At 31.9% G+C, this 17,985-nt stretch overlaps 1 protein-coding gene across 1 annotated transcript; it reads left to right on the top strand.

Annotated features, from left to right (window-relative positions):
- The first annotated feature begins 1,125 nt into the window (after positions 1–1,125).
- Vdup1 (arrestin family protein Vdup1) lies at positions 1,126–15,251 on the top strand. Its single transcript, XM_031991853.2, has 6 exons — positions 1,126–1,604; positions 3,980–4,104; positions 6,367–6,584; positions 13,273–13,419; positions 14,279–14,500; positions 15,060–15,251. Exons 1-6 carry the CDS (start codon positions 1,492–1,494, stop codon positions 15,249–15,251), a joined length of 1,017 nt encoding a protein of 338 aa, XP_031847713.1. The 5' UTR covers positions 1,126–1,491.
- Positions 15,252–17,985: the final 2,734 nt, after the last annotated feature.

Here is a 17,985-nt window from a genome sequence, read left to right as displayed (position 1 = left end):
GAAGCGGAAACTGGCGACTACTTTTTATTGACCGGTTGGCTTCTCGCGAATTTGTGGCGAACTTATCGGCCGAAACACTTCCGGTCCGAGTTATCGACGCTGTTCATCGTAGAGTCGATTATTTAGGGAGCATTCTACTGGAAAGCATCGTGTTTGAATAATATTCTGTGGAAATTTCGGAGGGTGGCACTATATTCGAGACGGTGAGGTTGAAATGACTGCAATTGAAATTTTCTTTATTGCATGTTTGACCGTATCTTTTTGAATCTGGTACCGATGGATTGCTGAGAGTGTGCTGATTAAAATGAATACAAACACGGTGGGAATCGGAGTACTTTTACGATTTCATGGAAACAGGCCTTTAGTTTCGTCAATTACATTAAATCGATAAAGTTAGTCCGATCCCTATCGTGTTTGGACTCATTTCAATCAGCACAATCTCAGCAATCTGTCGGTGCTATAATTGAGAGGATATTGTTAAAATTATTGTAATTGAAATTTTCTCCATCGCATGAGTTTATTTCACGTGTGTGGCGTCGTTTTGATTTCATTCATTTCAATCTTACTTTCTGAAATGTAGTACCAAATGATTTGAAATATTTTCAAATAAAGAAAATATTTTTAATTGTCGCAGTAAGTTTTCTGAATAATAGATATGCGAAAATATTGTTAACTTTAAATAAAAAATAAATTTTTAAATATTTTCAAATAAGATAAATATTTAGTAAATATTTCCAGACAAGTCAAATATTTAACAAACATTTCCAAATAAGGAAAAAAAATACAAAAATATTCCCAAACAATACAAATATTTAATAAACATTCCCAAATAAGTCAAATATTTCCAAATAAGAAAAACAAATACAAAACTATTCCCAAACAACACAAACACTTAACAAACATATCCACCATCAAAACCCTCACCAAACCCCAAAACCCAAACTCCTCCAAACTCCTCCAAACCCCTCCAAACCCACTCCCAACTTCCCAAGTTCAAACTCGCAATTCCCCAAACCTCAGACCCTCGCGTTACGCAGCCGCAACGGGCCGCTAGATTGGCCGCGTAGTGGGCGGCGCGCGCCGGTTGGCCGGCGCGCCGGCGCTGCAGGGGAGCGAAAGTGAGCGCGCACCAAGAATGGGCAGGAAGAGGCTCGCTGCGTCGCCCGCGGCGCACTCGGTCCGCGCCGAGTCGTTCGTCCGTCCTCGTCCCTTCTCGGTCCCTTCGGCGCGCGGCGAGGATGCGATCGCGCCGCGACGCTGCCTCGAGAGACGTGTCCCGAGCCCGGCCGACCGAGCAGCAGCAGCAGCAGCTTTCCAACGAGGGGACGCGTGCAAGGTTATGGGCGTGCTGCGAGTCCAGCGTACGATCCTCGCGTGCGTCGGGAAAAATTGCGTGCTTGTGGCGACTCCGCGCATAATCAGTTACCGCGCGGCCGTTCGGAAGTGAATGTTGCGAGTGACTGTGCACCGTGTGCTCTGTGAGACGGAATCATGACGCGAAAGTTGAGCAAGTTTCTGATACTGTTCGACAACACGAACCTCCTGTACTTCCCGGGCCACTTCTTGTCGGGACGCGTGATCATCGAGCTGGACGACGAGGCTTAGTAAGTGGACTCGAGTGTGCAGTGCTTTTGGGAGATGGTTTTAAGCGATTGGGTTTCGTGGGCTTCGGAGTTTTTGTAGAATGTGATTGTTGGGTTTGTGTTAGGAGATGGTGGGATAGGTTATTGTTATTATGACGGTTGGGATTTATCGTTTTGTGGGTATGGGAAGTTTCACTGCCAATAGGACTTTTATTTTTACTTAGAAATTACGTGTTAATTGTTAATATTTTTAAATTAAATAAAACATGGTAGTCGAGATTATTGTTATTATGATACAGGTTAGAATAAATAATTTTATAGATACAAGATGGTTCAGTGTCAGTGGGTTTTTTATTTTGATTTTTAGTTAGGAATTACGTGTTAATTTTTAAGAATATTGTGTTAATGTTTTTAAATAAAACAAAATATGGAAGTCTTTGGGTTATTGTTATTTTGATACAGGTTAGAATAAATAATTTTATAGATACAACATTGTTCAGTGTCAGTGGATTTTTTATTTTTAAGAATTTTATTTTAATTACTTATTTTTGTTAGCAAATAACGTCCATAACAAATTTTTGCCGGAACGTAAAATTAATTTCAATAATTTGTAAATACAGTTATTTTTGTTAGTGAATAACGAATTTTCCTCGGAATGTAAAATTAACGTTAATAATTTTTAAATATATTTATTTTTGTGTTACTGAACAACAAATTTTTACCAAAATATAAAATTAATGTTAACAATTTTTCAAATAGAATTTTTACCAGGACCTAAAATTAAATTTAACAATTTTTTAACAAAATTCACAACTAAATTCATCAGATTTCATTGGAATCATTCGAATCGTATTTAGTTCGATTGTAGGCGGGTCACTTTCACGATCCGATGCGCGACTGTGGATCGTAGATGATCGCAGAAGCAAATGAAAAGTTGTTAGGCGATTTGTATTTTTAATGCCTCTTGTGTCATACGCTTGTAATGCGTAACCATAACTACGCCTCTGCTGTTGCTCAATTGAAACCGCTGAAAATGTGTTTTCACTCTATCGGAATTAATTAGGTGTTGGACTGCAGAGTTTTATGCATTTGGGGATCTCGTGGAGGTCTCGGGAAATAAGTGAAATTATAAAATTGTATGCGATTTATAATGTTTTTTAATTATGTTTGAATCGTGTATAATTTATTATATTTTTAAATTATATATTAATTGTATATACTTTATTATATTTTTCAATTATATTTAAATGTTATATGGTTTATTCTATTGTTAAATTATATTTAAATCATATATAAGTCATTACATTTTTAAATTATATTTAAATGGATTTTAATCAGCATAATGTCAGCAATTCACTAGCGCTATATTTGAGAAAGATTAAGATAAAACACGCAATGTTTAGGTTATGAAAGGTAAGATTAAATATGCAATAAAGAAAATTTCGGTTGCAGTAATTTTAACTTTACTTTTTCATACACAGTGTCAGTGAATTGTTGAGATTGTCCTGATTAAAATGAGTCCAAACACGATAGGAATCGGACTAATTTGACTGATTTAATGTAATTGACGAAACTAAAGGCTCGTTCCCATGAAATTGTAAAACTAGTCCGATTCCCATCGTGTTTATACTCATTTTAATCAGGAGAATCTCAACATTCTATCGGTATCATGATTAAGAAGGTAACGTTGAACGCGCAACGATGAAAATTTCAATGGCAGTAATTTTAACCTTACCTTCTAAATTACAGTACCGATGGATTTCAGAAATTTTTCTGATTAAAATGAGTCCAAACGCGATGCGAATCGAACTAGGTTTACGGAATTGATGTAACTGACGAAAGTAAAGGCTCGTTTTCATGAAATCGAAAAGCTAGTCCGATTTACGTCGTGTTTGGGCTCATTTTAATCAGAAGAATCTCGACATTTCACTGGTACTACGATTGAGAAGGTAAGGTTAAACATGTAGTGAAGAAAATTTCAATTGCAGTAATTTTAATCTTATCTTCCCAAAGATAGTGCCAGTGAATTGCTGAGATTGTCCTGATTAAAGTGAGTCCAAACACGATGGGAATCGAACTAATTTTACCAACTTACTGTAATTAACAAATAATAACAATAACAATAATGTTAAAATTTAAGGTTATATAGAATGAAATTCATGATTACGTCTTATAAATTTCAATGTTATAATATTCGTTTTCATTTCAATGTTATTTTAGTATTCATTTTAATTTCAATATTATGATATGTGTTTCATTTCAATATTATAATATTTGTTTCATTTCAATGTTATTTTAGCATTTGTTTCCATTTCAATGTTATTTTAGTATTTATTTTAATTTCAATGTTATTTTACCATTCTATTAATTTCAATGTTGTATTTCGTATGTCGCAGCGTTTCAGGGCTGCATTTCCATGTGATCGGCGAGGGAGTGGTGCGCGTGCGCAGCCAGCGCGCCGAGAGGGTCTACGACAAGGAGAACTACATAGATTTTCGTATGAGACTGCTGGGGGAGCCAGGTAATGGAAATTATGGTGCATTTGGTGGTGTCGGTTATGGAGAAGTGGATGGGGTAGATTTATTTATTGTGAAGGGACTCTGTCGATAGGAGTAGTTTTGTAAGTGATAGGATGATGATGTTTATCATTGCAAATATTGATTATTTTCTGACAAAATATTGACAATATTTCTCATTCCAAACCATCATTATTTTCTAATAAAATATTGACAATGTTTCTCATTGCGAACAATCATTATTTCTTAACAAAATATTAACAATATTTTTCATTGCAAACATTCAGTATTTCCTAACAAAATATTCACAATATTTCTTATTGCAAACATTCATTATTTTCTGATAAAATATTGACAATATTTCCAGTTATAAACATTCATTATTTTCTAGCAAAATATTGACAATATTTCCAATTATAAATATTCATTATTTTCTAAATAAATATTGACAATATTTCCAATTATAAACATTCATTACTTCCTAACAAAATATTGACAATATTTCCAGTTATAAACATTCATTATTTTCTTACAAAATATTGACAATATTTCTCATTGCAGACATTCAGTATTTCCTAACAAAATATTGACAATGAGAAATGGTTACAATAGATTTATTTCTTATGACAGGACTCTGTCGATAAGGGGTAGTTTAGGTGAGGGTGACTTTAATATATTTGTATTATGTAATACAATGGAATGATGGGTGTTGGTAGTTTGGTAGATTTGGATGGTTGAGTGGATGTGAGTGAGTGGGTTTGTGGTGGAATGGTTTGGGGGTGTGGTGGAGAGAAATTGTAATAACAATAGTATTAATAACAACTAATAATAATAATAATAATGATAAGAAGATGATAATATAATAATTTAGTAATATAGTAATATAATAAGTTAGTAATATAATAATTTAGCAATATAACAATTTGGTAGTATAACAATGTGGTGGTATAACAATTTGGTGGTATAACAATTTGGTAGTATAACAATTTAGGCATATAATAATTTAGTAATATAATAACTTAATGATGTAATAATTTAGTAATATAATAATTTAGTGATATAACAATTTAGGCATATAATAATTTAGATATATAATAATTTGGTGGTATAACAATTTGGTAGTATAACAATTTAGTGATATAACAATTTAGGAATATAATAACTCAGTAATATAATAATTTAGTAATATAACAATTTAGGCATATAATAATTTAGTGATATAACAATTTAGGCATATAATAATTTAGTAATACAATAATTTAGTGGTGTAACAATTTGGTGGTATAACAATTTAGTGATATAACAATTTAGGTATACAATAATATAGTAATATAATAATTTAGTAATATAATAATATGTATTTGTAATATATTATATGATAATATAATAATTTACTAATATAACAATTTACTAATACTAACCGACTATTTATTAACAATTTACCTTAACAACGTATATACCTGGATATTTACATACTAATAGTGCAAATGGCTTAATAACAAACACCTGCAGTCACAGTCCTTTCAATTTTCCTCTTATATCATTACAATCTATGCTATAATAATTGCTATAATAATTTGTGTTAATTAAAATGAATTTATTAGAAACTATTTTAAATAAATAGGGTTTTTATGAAAGATACTTGCCTTATGCAAATTAAAATAAATTTATTAGAAATATTTTAAATAATTAGGGATTTTATAAAAAATATATTATTGATAATTATGATTATCAAATAAATTTGTTAGAAAATATTTTAAATAAATAGGAATTTTATACAAAATACTGCCCTTGCGTAAATTAAAATAAATTTATTAGCAAATAGTTTAAATAAATAGGGATTTTTACAAAAAATATATTGGTAACTATGATTATCAAATAAATTTATTTATAATCCGGTAATTTCATGAGTATACAAATATTTTGATTTTTAATTTATCAAGTCTCAAATAATTAATAAATATTACACACATATATATTAGCAAAATAAATAAATAATAAAAATAGATTGTCCACCGATACACAATAACACACAACAAATCCTCACCCTAGGCTCGTCCCATTTCCGCACATAACCTTCAAAACCGTGCACGTACGGAAAGCGTCGGAATGCGCGACGCATGCGTATTCAAATCGACCGAGTCGAACGGTCTCCTCTCTCGAATATACATTTTTCCGTCATACAATCGCCGCACCTGTGGCTCACGCGCGGCATAACAATGCCGAAACTGTTCTTTGTTTTCCGTTCGATGACACCGGCCCGCCAGGAGAAGGACCGTCGCTGCTGTCCCCGGGGATCCACAGCTTTCCATTCAAATTAGGCCTGCCCCTCGGCCTGCCCTCCACTTTCCTCGGCAAGCACGGATGGGTGCAATACTACTGCAAGGCGGCGCTCCGCGAGCCCGGCGGCCTGACCCACAAGAACCAGCAGGTGTTCATTGTGATGAACCCCATCGACCTGAACCTGGAGCCGCCGATCCTGGCGGTGAGTGGTTTTCTTCTCTCATTAACACTTTATTCGTTAACCCTGTATTGGAATTATGGAAACGCTGAATTGAACTATATGAAACTAATTGAAGATACACCTGACCCTCTTTTTACGCGGACCTTTCACGCGAGCCTCCTTTTTACGGAGAGGTAAGTTGGGACACTATTTACGCGGGCCTCCTTTTACCCGGATCTCTTTTTACGCGGGCCTCCTTTTACGCGGAAAATTGGGACACTATGCGAACTTTTTTACGGGGACCTCTTTTTACGCAGGAAATTGGGACACTATTTCTGCGAACTTTCTTACGTGAACCTCTTTTTACGCGGAAAATTGGAACACTATTTACGAGAGCCTCTTTTTACGCGGACCTCTTTCACGCGAGCCTCTTTTTTACGCGGTAAGTTGGGACGCTATTTACGCTGTAGTTTTTACGCGCGATCTCGGTTTGCGCGATCTGAATTTGGTAACAGCGAATAAAGTATACTGACCGAGTGTAGTCTGAGAAGGCAGAGAATCGATATAGTGAGGGTCGAGACGTGTGACTTTAGAGGGACGCACGCTTCAAATGTAAATATGTAATGACGAGAATTTTAATTGTAGTTATTTTAACGTTAGCTTCTTGAATGTAGTGACAGTGGATTGCTGAGATTGTGCTGATTGAAACGAGTCCAAACACGATGGGAATCGGACTAGTTTTACCGATTTAGTATAATTAACGAAACTAAAGGCTAGTTTCCACGAAATCGTAAAACTACTCCGATTCACGTCGTGTTTGGACTCATTTTAATCAGAAAAGCTTCAGCAATCCATTGTCTACTTCCATATCCATTCACCTGAGTAACTGAATTAGGCTTTTCTATCTTTTGCATAAAAAAACATTCTAAATAGTTTGATCGTCTATCCTAGTTATTAATATATTTTGTTATGTTTATCTGTTATTTTTATTGTACTTATCTACTATTTCTGATATATTTATCTGTTATTTATTGTGTTATATTTATCTATTATTTTTATTATATTTACCTATTATTCTATATACATTATTTTTGTCATATTTATCTACTATTTTTATTATATTTATCTATTATTCTATATAGATATATTTTTATTACATTCATCTACTATTCTATATACATATATCTATTTTTGTCATATTTCCCTACTACATGGTCATTTCCGAAGGAAATGCATGTATTTCCTGTTAAACGCTGATCCATCCTGCATCCTGGCTATTCAATGAAATGAACATCAGATTCGCTTCCTGGCCCATTGTCAGATATATGGGAACATTATCTTATCGAACCATCCGTTCAGTCCTCTTTCTTTCGTGTGAAAATGATAATAAATTATTCTCAAGGATTCTTTCGTACTCGATACCCTGTTCGTTACGACGGTAGGAAAAGCTAATTAAACCTATCCACTGGAACGGAGTGATGCGTCTGGAACTATCTGGTTGTTTCATAAGTTCCTTTCGTGATATCTGTCTGCAATGTTTAGTTTAGAGAATATTTTTAAAAGGTGGCATTGAATAATTAATTATGGAATTTAATTTGAAAAATCTCTGATTATATAATCAACAATAAAATTAAATATTTGCCCTGGATTTGATGAGCATACATTTTATTATTTGAGTCTGACCAATCAGACTAAAATGCCAAGTTACATGCAACGAACGATACATAAAATTGATATTTAGAACATATCAATAAAGACAAATTAATTAAAAAGAATTATATTAAAAATATAATACTAACACTATTACTATTTATTAATTAATATGTAGTTATTAGTAAACAGGAATTAGTTACAAGTAATTACCTTAAAAATATATTAACACTATTACTATTTATGAATTAATATTTAGTAATTAGTAAAGATAAATTAATTAAAAGGTATTACCTTAAAACTATAGTATTAACACTATCACTATTTATTACTATTTAGTAATTAGTAAAGAGGAAATAATTACACAGAATTACCCTAAAAATATAATACTAATACTGTTAATAATTATTAATCAATATTTATTACTCATAAAGGTAAATTAATTAAAAGGAATTGCCTCAAAAAACATAACATCAACAAAACACTCATAATATCGTACAATTTCGTTCCACTTCTCGTCGAACCAAACGAATCGTGTAAAACGAGATAAAACGAGATAAAACGAGATAAAATGATTCGCCTCAAGTGAAGCTCCTGTAAAAAAGCATGCAGGTCTAAACAAAGTCAGGTACACAATGATTTATGCGGGTACTCCACATACCTGCCTACACGACCATCATTCGTGCATCACTCCGTCATGCCAGTGATTATACGCCGGTTATGAATCGTTCAGCTTGCACTTTCTACCTCAACTATGCAATTAGATGAATCCGAAACGCAAGCAGCTGTGACGAAACTGCGAAAAAGGAACGATGGAAGGTGGTTAACCCATTTGCGTCCATAAGCGGAATATTCCGCGGGAAACGAGAGTCAGGTGGTGCAAAGGGTTAATTATTTGATAATGTTTATAATTATAAATATTCGTATTTTTTAATGAAATATTGACAGTATTTCTAATTATAAACATTCATTATTTTTTGAGGAAATATTAGCAATATTTTTCATTACAAACAATCATTATTTTTTAACAAAATATTAGCAATGTTTCTCATTACAAGCAATCATTATTTTCTGACAAAATATTGACAATATTATTTGCAAATTACAGAAAGGGACATCTTGCATAAATTATGGGCCAGAATTGTTTTATTTTTACGTTTCATGTGTTAATACCTTATTCAACCTTATCTTCTCAAATATATTACCATTGAATTGCTGAGATTGTCCCGATTAAAATGAGCCCAAACACGATAGGAATCGGATAAGTTTTATCAATTTCATGGAAACGAGCCTTTAATTTCGCTAATTCATTAATTCGGTGAAACTAATCCAATACCCATCGTGTTTGTACTCATTTTAATCAGCACAATATCAGCAATTCACTGTCACTATATTTAAGAAGATTAAGTTAAAATTACTGCAACCGAAATTTTCTTCGTTGCACGTTTAGCCTTCTCGGTCATAGTATCGATAGAATATTGAGATTCTTCTCGTTAAAATGAGCCCAAACACGACGTGAATCGGACAAGTTTCATCAATTTCATAGAAACGAGCCTTTAGTTTCGCTAATTCATTAATTCGGTAAAACTAATCCGATACCCATCGTGTTGGTACTCATTTTAATCGGCAGGATCTCAGCAATTCAATGGAAGTACACTCAAAAACATACGTTAAAATAATTAGAAATTAAAATTTCCTTCATTGCAATCTTGTGTTCGACACATGCATCTTATGTTTTGCCAAACTATGCTCAAGTCAATTCCAACCAAGTATCTATCCTTTGTTATCCCGCTCGGTTAAATTTCACAGAAGTTTAAAATTTAACCGAGCATCACTATAATCGCCAGTATACTGCACGTTTCGACCGATATTAACGCAGCAACACGTATTTTAGTTACACTCTAACTAGACTGACGTTTACAAATGCATCGAATAATTTCATGCTTATCGAACGTTCAACGAGAAAACGGACTACACGAAATTCGGAGATCCCCTGAAAAGAACACGTTTTTTTCACGCACAGCTTTCTTTCTCGCATGCGATTAAGAGGATTCCCTGTGCATTCCAGCGTAACCGAGTTCTGGATTGTGGTCACCGACCTGCGTAGAAAGCGATCACGGTCCGTGACCCCTGTAATTATGCAGTTTTATCCACTTCCCTCGTCGAAATTTCGATTCTGGCATCCTCGTTCTGTCCTCGATTGTACAGTGTCAGCTGTTTTATTGTTAGGGTGTACTGAATTGTTTAGAATAATGTTTTATTTTACTTCTGTTTTTGGGTTCTGTGGGAAAATATGGTTTTGTGAAGTGTTCCGGGATTTGTTAGATAGTGGTGTTTTGCGATTGTTGTTAGTAGTGATTGGTATTGTTGATAATGTTAATGAATGAGATTATGATTGATGGTACGATTGTTTATTATTTTTGACGATTGATTGTTGGGTAATAATAGTTGAGGGTTATTTATTATGTTTGGGGATAGATTGTTGATTGATAATAAATGATGTTTATTGTTTTTGACGATTGATTGTTGATTAATAACAAATACCGATTATTTACTATTTTTGATGGTTAATTATTAATTGATTATTAATAACGATTATTCATTATTTTTTATAATTAATTATTAATGAATAATAAATGATATTTGTTATTTTTTATGATCAATTATTAATTAATAATAACGATTATTTATTATCTATAACGATTATTAATTAATAAATAACAGTGATTCACTACATAAAATTAATATTATAATTACTGATGTTGATAATTAATAGTGATTAATATTATCAATAACATTATGATGTCAGTGTCTGAGTGGCATTTCACAAGAGCTTTCTTTTCTCGAGAACTCAGAAATAGAAGTAAAACCATTCTTTTTGTAAACCTTTCATTTTTACATTCTCTCTTACAGTACATTCTCTGATGAGTATCATTAGTGTAGATGCACTGTTAACACTGGAACCACCAAGTGGGTCGATATGACCAATTCCTAATTTCTTCTTTTACAATTACTGCAAAGGCACGAATGTTTCTTTAAGAAATGATTAAAGAAGCTGACTTAGTAATACCTGCACTGAAATATAATTCAATTGAAATGTTGATAAATACACAGAAGTTTTATAAAGAAATTTGGAAAAATTTGTCTAATTGCTTAGTGAGTCTAGTGTTAATTATGGTAATATATATTATACATATTATATTATTATTATTTATTATATATATAATAGTATATATAATAATAATAATATAGTTCTACAATAATATAACGCACATATATATATATATATATATATATATATATATATATAAAGGGTTAATTAATTGTATAATTATAATTATATTATTGTATATATTAACTGATTATTATATTATTGTTAGCTAATATACACTACATATATCGTTATATTATTACATTAGTATACATACTATATGTTATTATATACCATAATTACTGGTATAATTACAATTATAATATTGAATGATTGATAAATAATACTGAATGAATTATGATAAATAATATTTTCATTATTAATCATTCGTTAATGATTCATCATTCATTCATCATTCATTTTTCATCATTCATTCATCATTCATTCATCATTCATTCATCATTCATTCATCATCATGAAAAACAATGAAAAATAATGAAGCAACAGTCAAAGTGTTAAGAAAGTCCCATTTGTTTACACAAACTTGCAGCGCAAGCTGCAGAGGACCGAGCGTTCTCATTTACGACATCACGGAGATACACGTGCATACCACGATAACGTGTAACATAAGATAATTATTACGTAGGCATGTGACATTCAGCTCCGAACGCGACCGCATTGTTGCTACAACTGTGTAGTCACATTCATTGCGCACGCTTCGCGTTGCGTAATTGGGAGGTCTCCAGCAAGTGATAGCCAATAGTATCGATGACTCGTTGAACAACAAATATGGACCTGACAGAAATAGAACGTTTTGCCATTTTTTATTATCAGACCGCGAATTTTTATGGGTTTATGGGAACGTTGAAAGTGTATCGATGACTCGTTGAACAACAAATATGGACCTGGTAGAAATAGAACGTTTTGTAATTTTTTATTTATTAAATTGTGAATTTTTATGAATTTATGGGAAAGTTGAAAATATAGAATTATAAGATAATATATAATATTATCAGAAATGTAATTGGAAGGAACAATTGTTTTGTATTGTAATATTTTTTTTTTATTAGATACACAGTGATGCTCGTTTAAATTTCACAACTTAGGAAAAATTTCAATTGCAGTAATTGTAACTTTATCTTTTCATACACAGTGATAATGGATTGCTGAGGTTGTGCTGATTAAAATGAGTCCAAACACGATGGGAATCGCACTAGTTTTACCCATTTTACGTAATTAACGAAACTAAAGGCACGTTTCCATCGAATCGAAAAACTAGTCAAATTGCCATCGTGTGGGTATTCATTTTAATGAGAATGATCTCAGCAATTGACTGGTACTACATTTGAGAAGATAAAATCAAACATGCAATAAAAAAAATTTCAGATGCAGTAATTTTAACTTTACCTTCTCAAACATATCGTCAGTGAATTGCTGAGAATGTGCTGATTAAAATGAGTACAAACACGAAGGGTATCGGACTAGTTTCACCGAATTAATGAATTAGCGAAACTAAGGCTCGTTTCCATGAAATTGATAAAACTTGTCCGATTCTTATCGTGTTTGGGCTCATTTTAATCAGGAGAATCTCAGCAATTCACCGACACTGAATTTGATCTTGTTATACTAATGTTATACTAATAATAATATTGAAGTAATGTTATATTAATAATAATAATAATAAAGTAATATTATATTAATAATAATAATAGTGATAAAGTAATGTTAAAGTAATAATAAATAAACTAATATTAAAGTAACAGATTACTAATATATTAATAATAATATTAGACTAATATTAATGTAATATTATATTAATAATACTATTAAAGTAACATTGGATTAATACAAAATTACAAATATCTAATACAACAATAAACGACAGAAGCAATCTCGTTTAATCACGATACGTGTGAATGTGTTCAACAGCAACCGGCGCGGCAAGAGATCGAGCAACGGGTCGGCGTCTCCTGTGTCTCCGGGGGCCCGGTGTTCTGCAGGGTGAGCCTCGACCGAGGCGGATACGTTCCCGGCGAAACTATTGGCATTTCTGCGACCGTCAGCAATCGGAGCAAGGTGTGTATCGTATTACGATTCGATGGTTAACCGAAAGAGTATCCGACGTGGAGACAGGGCCGAGGCGACAACACGATACCCTCGCGTCTCTTTTAAAACGTGGACATTTCTCCGACTGGCCGGCAAGTGCAAACGGATGATACAGTGCTGTGCAAAATTAAGGGGACAGGAAATTTTCTGTGGAATTTTCAGATGATCAGACTGGTGTCACTATGTAAGAAAGTGTTGACGCGTTGACTGCCATAAGAATTTTAAATGATATTAACATTTTAATAATAACGTTATTATTTATTATAATAACGTATAATAATAACATTATTATTTATTATAATAACGTATAATAATAACATTATTATTTATTATAATAACGTATAATAATAACATTATTATTTATTATAATAACGTATAATAATAACATTATTATTTATTATAACGTAACATAATAATAATAACATTATTATTTAATTTATATTATGTAATTCATTTTATTCTATTTATACTATTTATGTTTATACTATAATATTTAATTTTATTTATACTTAATATAAATTTAAATTATTAATGATTTGATGACGTCACAGTAGTCATGTTACACTATTATCTAGCTATTTATGTTATTAAACATCTTTATTTATTTTCCATACCATTTTCCTTTGTTATTAAAAAAAAATAATAATAATTTATAATACTTATTTTTTACACATAAAGTGAGATTTTGCAAGCGATCCACCAGATTACATCATTTTAATTAATCATTTAACTTTAATCAAGTATATTTTCTATATTTGTTAAAACACACTTGTTCTTACGATTCCCCAAACAGTCACATACTACGTATTCAACGGAAACTATTCCACAGGTGACTATGAAGTCGACTAAAGCATCCCTGACCGAAACAATACAGTACCTGTGCAGAGGTAAAGTGCTTGCAAGTGAGACACGAGAGTTGGCGAGTGTTTCCAGGGGGAAAATTCGACCTGGTGAGGGTGAGGAATGGTTGAACGAGCAAATGTATGTTCCTCCATTACCACCCACCAATCTACGGGGGTGTCACCTCATCAATGTTCTTTATCATGTTTACGTAAGTAAAAACCTTCATCCTGTAACAGTTAATTCAATTAATAATTACAAGCTCGCACAGCATGACTAATTTTCTATTTTTATTAAACGTAAGCACACTAAACCTTTCCGGTCCATTTACATTGACATATTTGTTAATCTTATGCTAGGAATTGTACATATTCTACGACTTATAAGTGCGTACGTAGAAAAACCAATTTAACGCCATTCAACTAACAATCAAACCATTTATTAAACATTTAGAAGTCACAAAGGTCTTCAAAGGTTAAATAAAAGTTAAACAAAGAACTAGTAATCTACATCATGTAACTACCTACAGTTGGAAGATGACTTGATGTCCAATAGAACAGTATAGAAATTAATGATGTATGTTTAGGTTAACTTAACTGATTGACAAATAGCAAAGTAGTGACCAAAAATATCAGAAATTATGAAATCAAACTAACAGAAAATTAATTAAGAAAAAAATGAAAAGTGACTGATCATCTGAATCCCCTAACCTAACCTCAAGTGATCTAAAAGTACATTGCATATTTGAGACAAATATTTCATTCTTACAGTTTGTAATAAGCCCAAAGAGTTTGGATAAGGAAATCAAGTTGCAAATACCGATTGTCCTGGCTACGTACCCTTTGAGACAAGAAGGCGCACCAGCAGGAACTGCCCCATCGAAAAGAGGAGCACACTACCCGTCAACTCTGCCAATATTTCGCCCATGGCTGGACGACAAAGCTTTTGAAATACAAGAGTGAATGGAGTTTAACTAACTTTTGAAACAATGACCATTCCAATGTTTGGAATAATGATAATGTAAAGAATTGTTACTCTGTGAAGTTGAACTTTCACTCCTCGGTAATGTTAATACGCTTATAATGATACTTATACAATGACATGCAATGAAATATTTATAATTCTGTTAAGAAAACTGGAGGAAGACTAAAAGCACAGATAAATGACTGGCGAAGAAGCTATTTTTAATAACACATTCCATTACTTTTTCTAACGTTGCCCATTTTTCTAATATGACTTAATGAAATTGTTAATCAATTAGAGCGTAAGTATGTTGCATCTTGATCGTTGATGTTTAGTACATGTTATATTGTGAATAATTGTTCATAATATGAGAATGTTATATATTATGAGCTATGAAAATATTGTAAACAGTGTTGCTTATCGTTAATGGAAGTATGCGTGTAAGAAATTTCATATACACACCAGAAAGAACTTCGAAGGCGAGCACAGATTCTTTCTAGCATTTATTTAATAGCTACGAGTAATGCTGTTGTTAACAAAAATGACTCTTATATACTGTAATGAATGTATAAAGTTAATTTTTTTATTGTATAAATTAATTTAATATATTATATTGTCACCATTGCCATAATTTTATAGGGGATGTATTTAATTAAAAGTTTTATGTTACATCTAAATTAAATTAATCGATAATTTTAGTGTAACGAAGATTATTATTTAAATAAAATTTTATATTTAACTCAAATTGAATTAAGAAAATGTTATTTAACGACAAATCATTTAAATAACATTAATCTAACATTCCAACTGTTCAGCAGATATATTTAATTAAAAGTTTCATATCAAATAAAGGATTAACTTCACTGAAGAAAAAATTGTTATCAGTAAAGTTAGTTTTAATAAAATTTTCAAAACAGATGTTACTTAAATGAAGATAATATAAAATTTTATTTTTACGGAGCATTGATTTAACTAAATATCAGATAGTAAATTTAAATTAAGGAAATTATTGAAGAAATATATATGTACTTACTTAAGTTGTTCTTCGTTAAAAGGGTACGCCTTCTAAGCATCACAACGAAGGTGGACAAGGCTGTCTCATAACTGTCCGTGTACCAACATTAACCATGGGACCAAGGAGATTGCTGTCTGCGTCAACACCTTTGCCTTTAAGCTAGGTTTAACACTTTGGACACTATGCGTATAATTTCAGTACCTTCGAAACTTCTTCCAACTCTATCACTCATATTCCCTTATTTACTTCGAAAAGTTTTTCAGTCTGACCGTACATCACATCAGTTTTTCAGATTTAAGTATATTGTTCCCTTAATTTATTCGCATTTCTCTATTTGGGATTATCACATTACCAAAATCTCTACCCTGATAAAAACATATTCTTTTCATGTCTATCTATCGTTGAGTATGTTGGATAGATCTAGCATAGTTTCTTATCTGAAATCTTTTTTAGGAACCAACATCAGTACGGAACCATAATTTAGTTCTAGAGTCATTATCATATCTAGTAAAAGGAGGTATAGTACAATAATCATTTTTTGACTTTGAGATCTTTGACATCTCAAGATTTTCTCAAATGAATTGACAAGTTCTCGAATCAAATTACCATTTCTCAGGACTTTCAGACTTTCAAATATCAATAATTAGGTAATCGATTCAATGAATCTTCTCTCAAATTAAAAAATTAATATTTCTGCAGTTACTGTACTCGTATCACCTTGAGTTTCTCCACATTTATTAACTTTTAACGGATGTGGAATTATGAAAAAATTGAGAGAGTTATACGTAAAATGTATCTGTTTTTTGGTTCAGACGTACACTTACAAAAACCAGACGTTCCATTATTGAAGAATCTCTGAAGGACTGCTGCGGGATGCAGCAGAACTGTTTGTACGTTGGGAAAATATGCAATAAAATACTGAAACCGTAGACTGTCATCTAGTTTACTCTACCGTAAAGAAACCTTTTCCTACACTCCGAAACCAGAATCTTTACTGAATCTTCTCCTTTACAGGAGAAATGACACAAAATACTTTCATCGGACAAAATGTGTTATTCTATTATAATAGTCTGTAATATTTGATAACTCTAATGGATCTACTTCAATGATTAATTGTTCAACTGACCTCGTTCATGGAAACAAGACATTGAATTTGTAACTTGATAAGACAACTTTGTGTCACAGAAATTAGCAAGATAAAATGTAATCTATTATGTTTCACCCATCTCAATACGTTTACAAGTAGCTGGTATTACAACATGGATACTCAATAGTTTTTAGAAAAATTACAAATACCAATGTACCGGACTTCCAATGTAATGTAAGTTCACTCTGACATCCCAGTGTTAATAATTAATTTACTATAAAAAATTGTGAACTATATTTATATTATGTACTTTGCTTATGGCAATCAAGGATCGGATAGTTCATAAGATATTTTTTAAAAATATTTCTACAATATTGTTCAACATGCCTAGAAATTTGCTTCGAATATTTAATAAATCATTGTATGTAATTAACTGTATTTAACAAACAAAAAAATGAAACTATGCAAAATTGAACTTTGAACTCAGAATATTAGTCACATTTACTTACCTCGTTTTATTTAATTCCTACAAGCAAAGCACATAACTTAACTGTCAAAAGTGAAAGATCAGACTACATTAAAGATCTAGCACTGTATATATATATATATGTATAAATGAACAAAATGAAGC

This window comes from Nomia melanderi, chromosome 1 (genome assembly GCF_051020985.1).
Source record: "Nomia melanderi isolate GNS246 chromosome 1, iyNomMela1, whole genome shotgun sequence".
Lineage (NCBI taxonomy): Eukaryota > Metazoa > Arthropoda > Insecta > Hymenoptera > Halictidae > Nomia > Nomia melanderi.
Note: the sequence above shows the minus strand (reverse complement) of the source record. Positions and strands in the feature narration are given on the sequence as shown.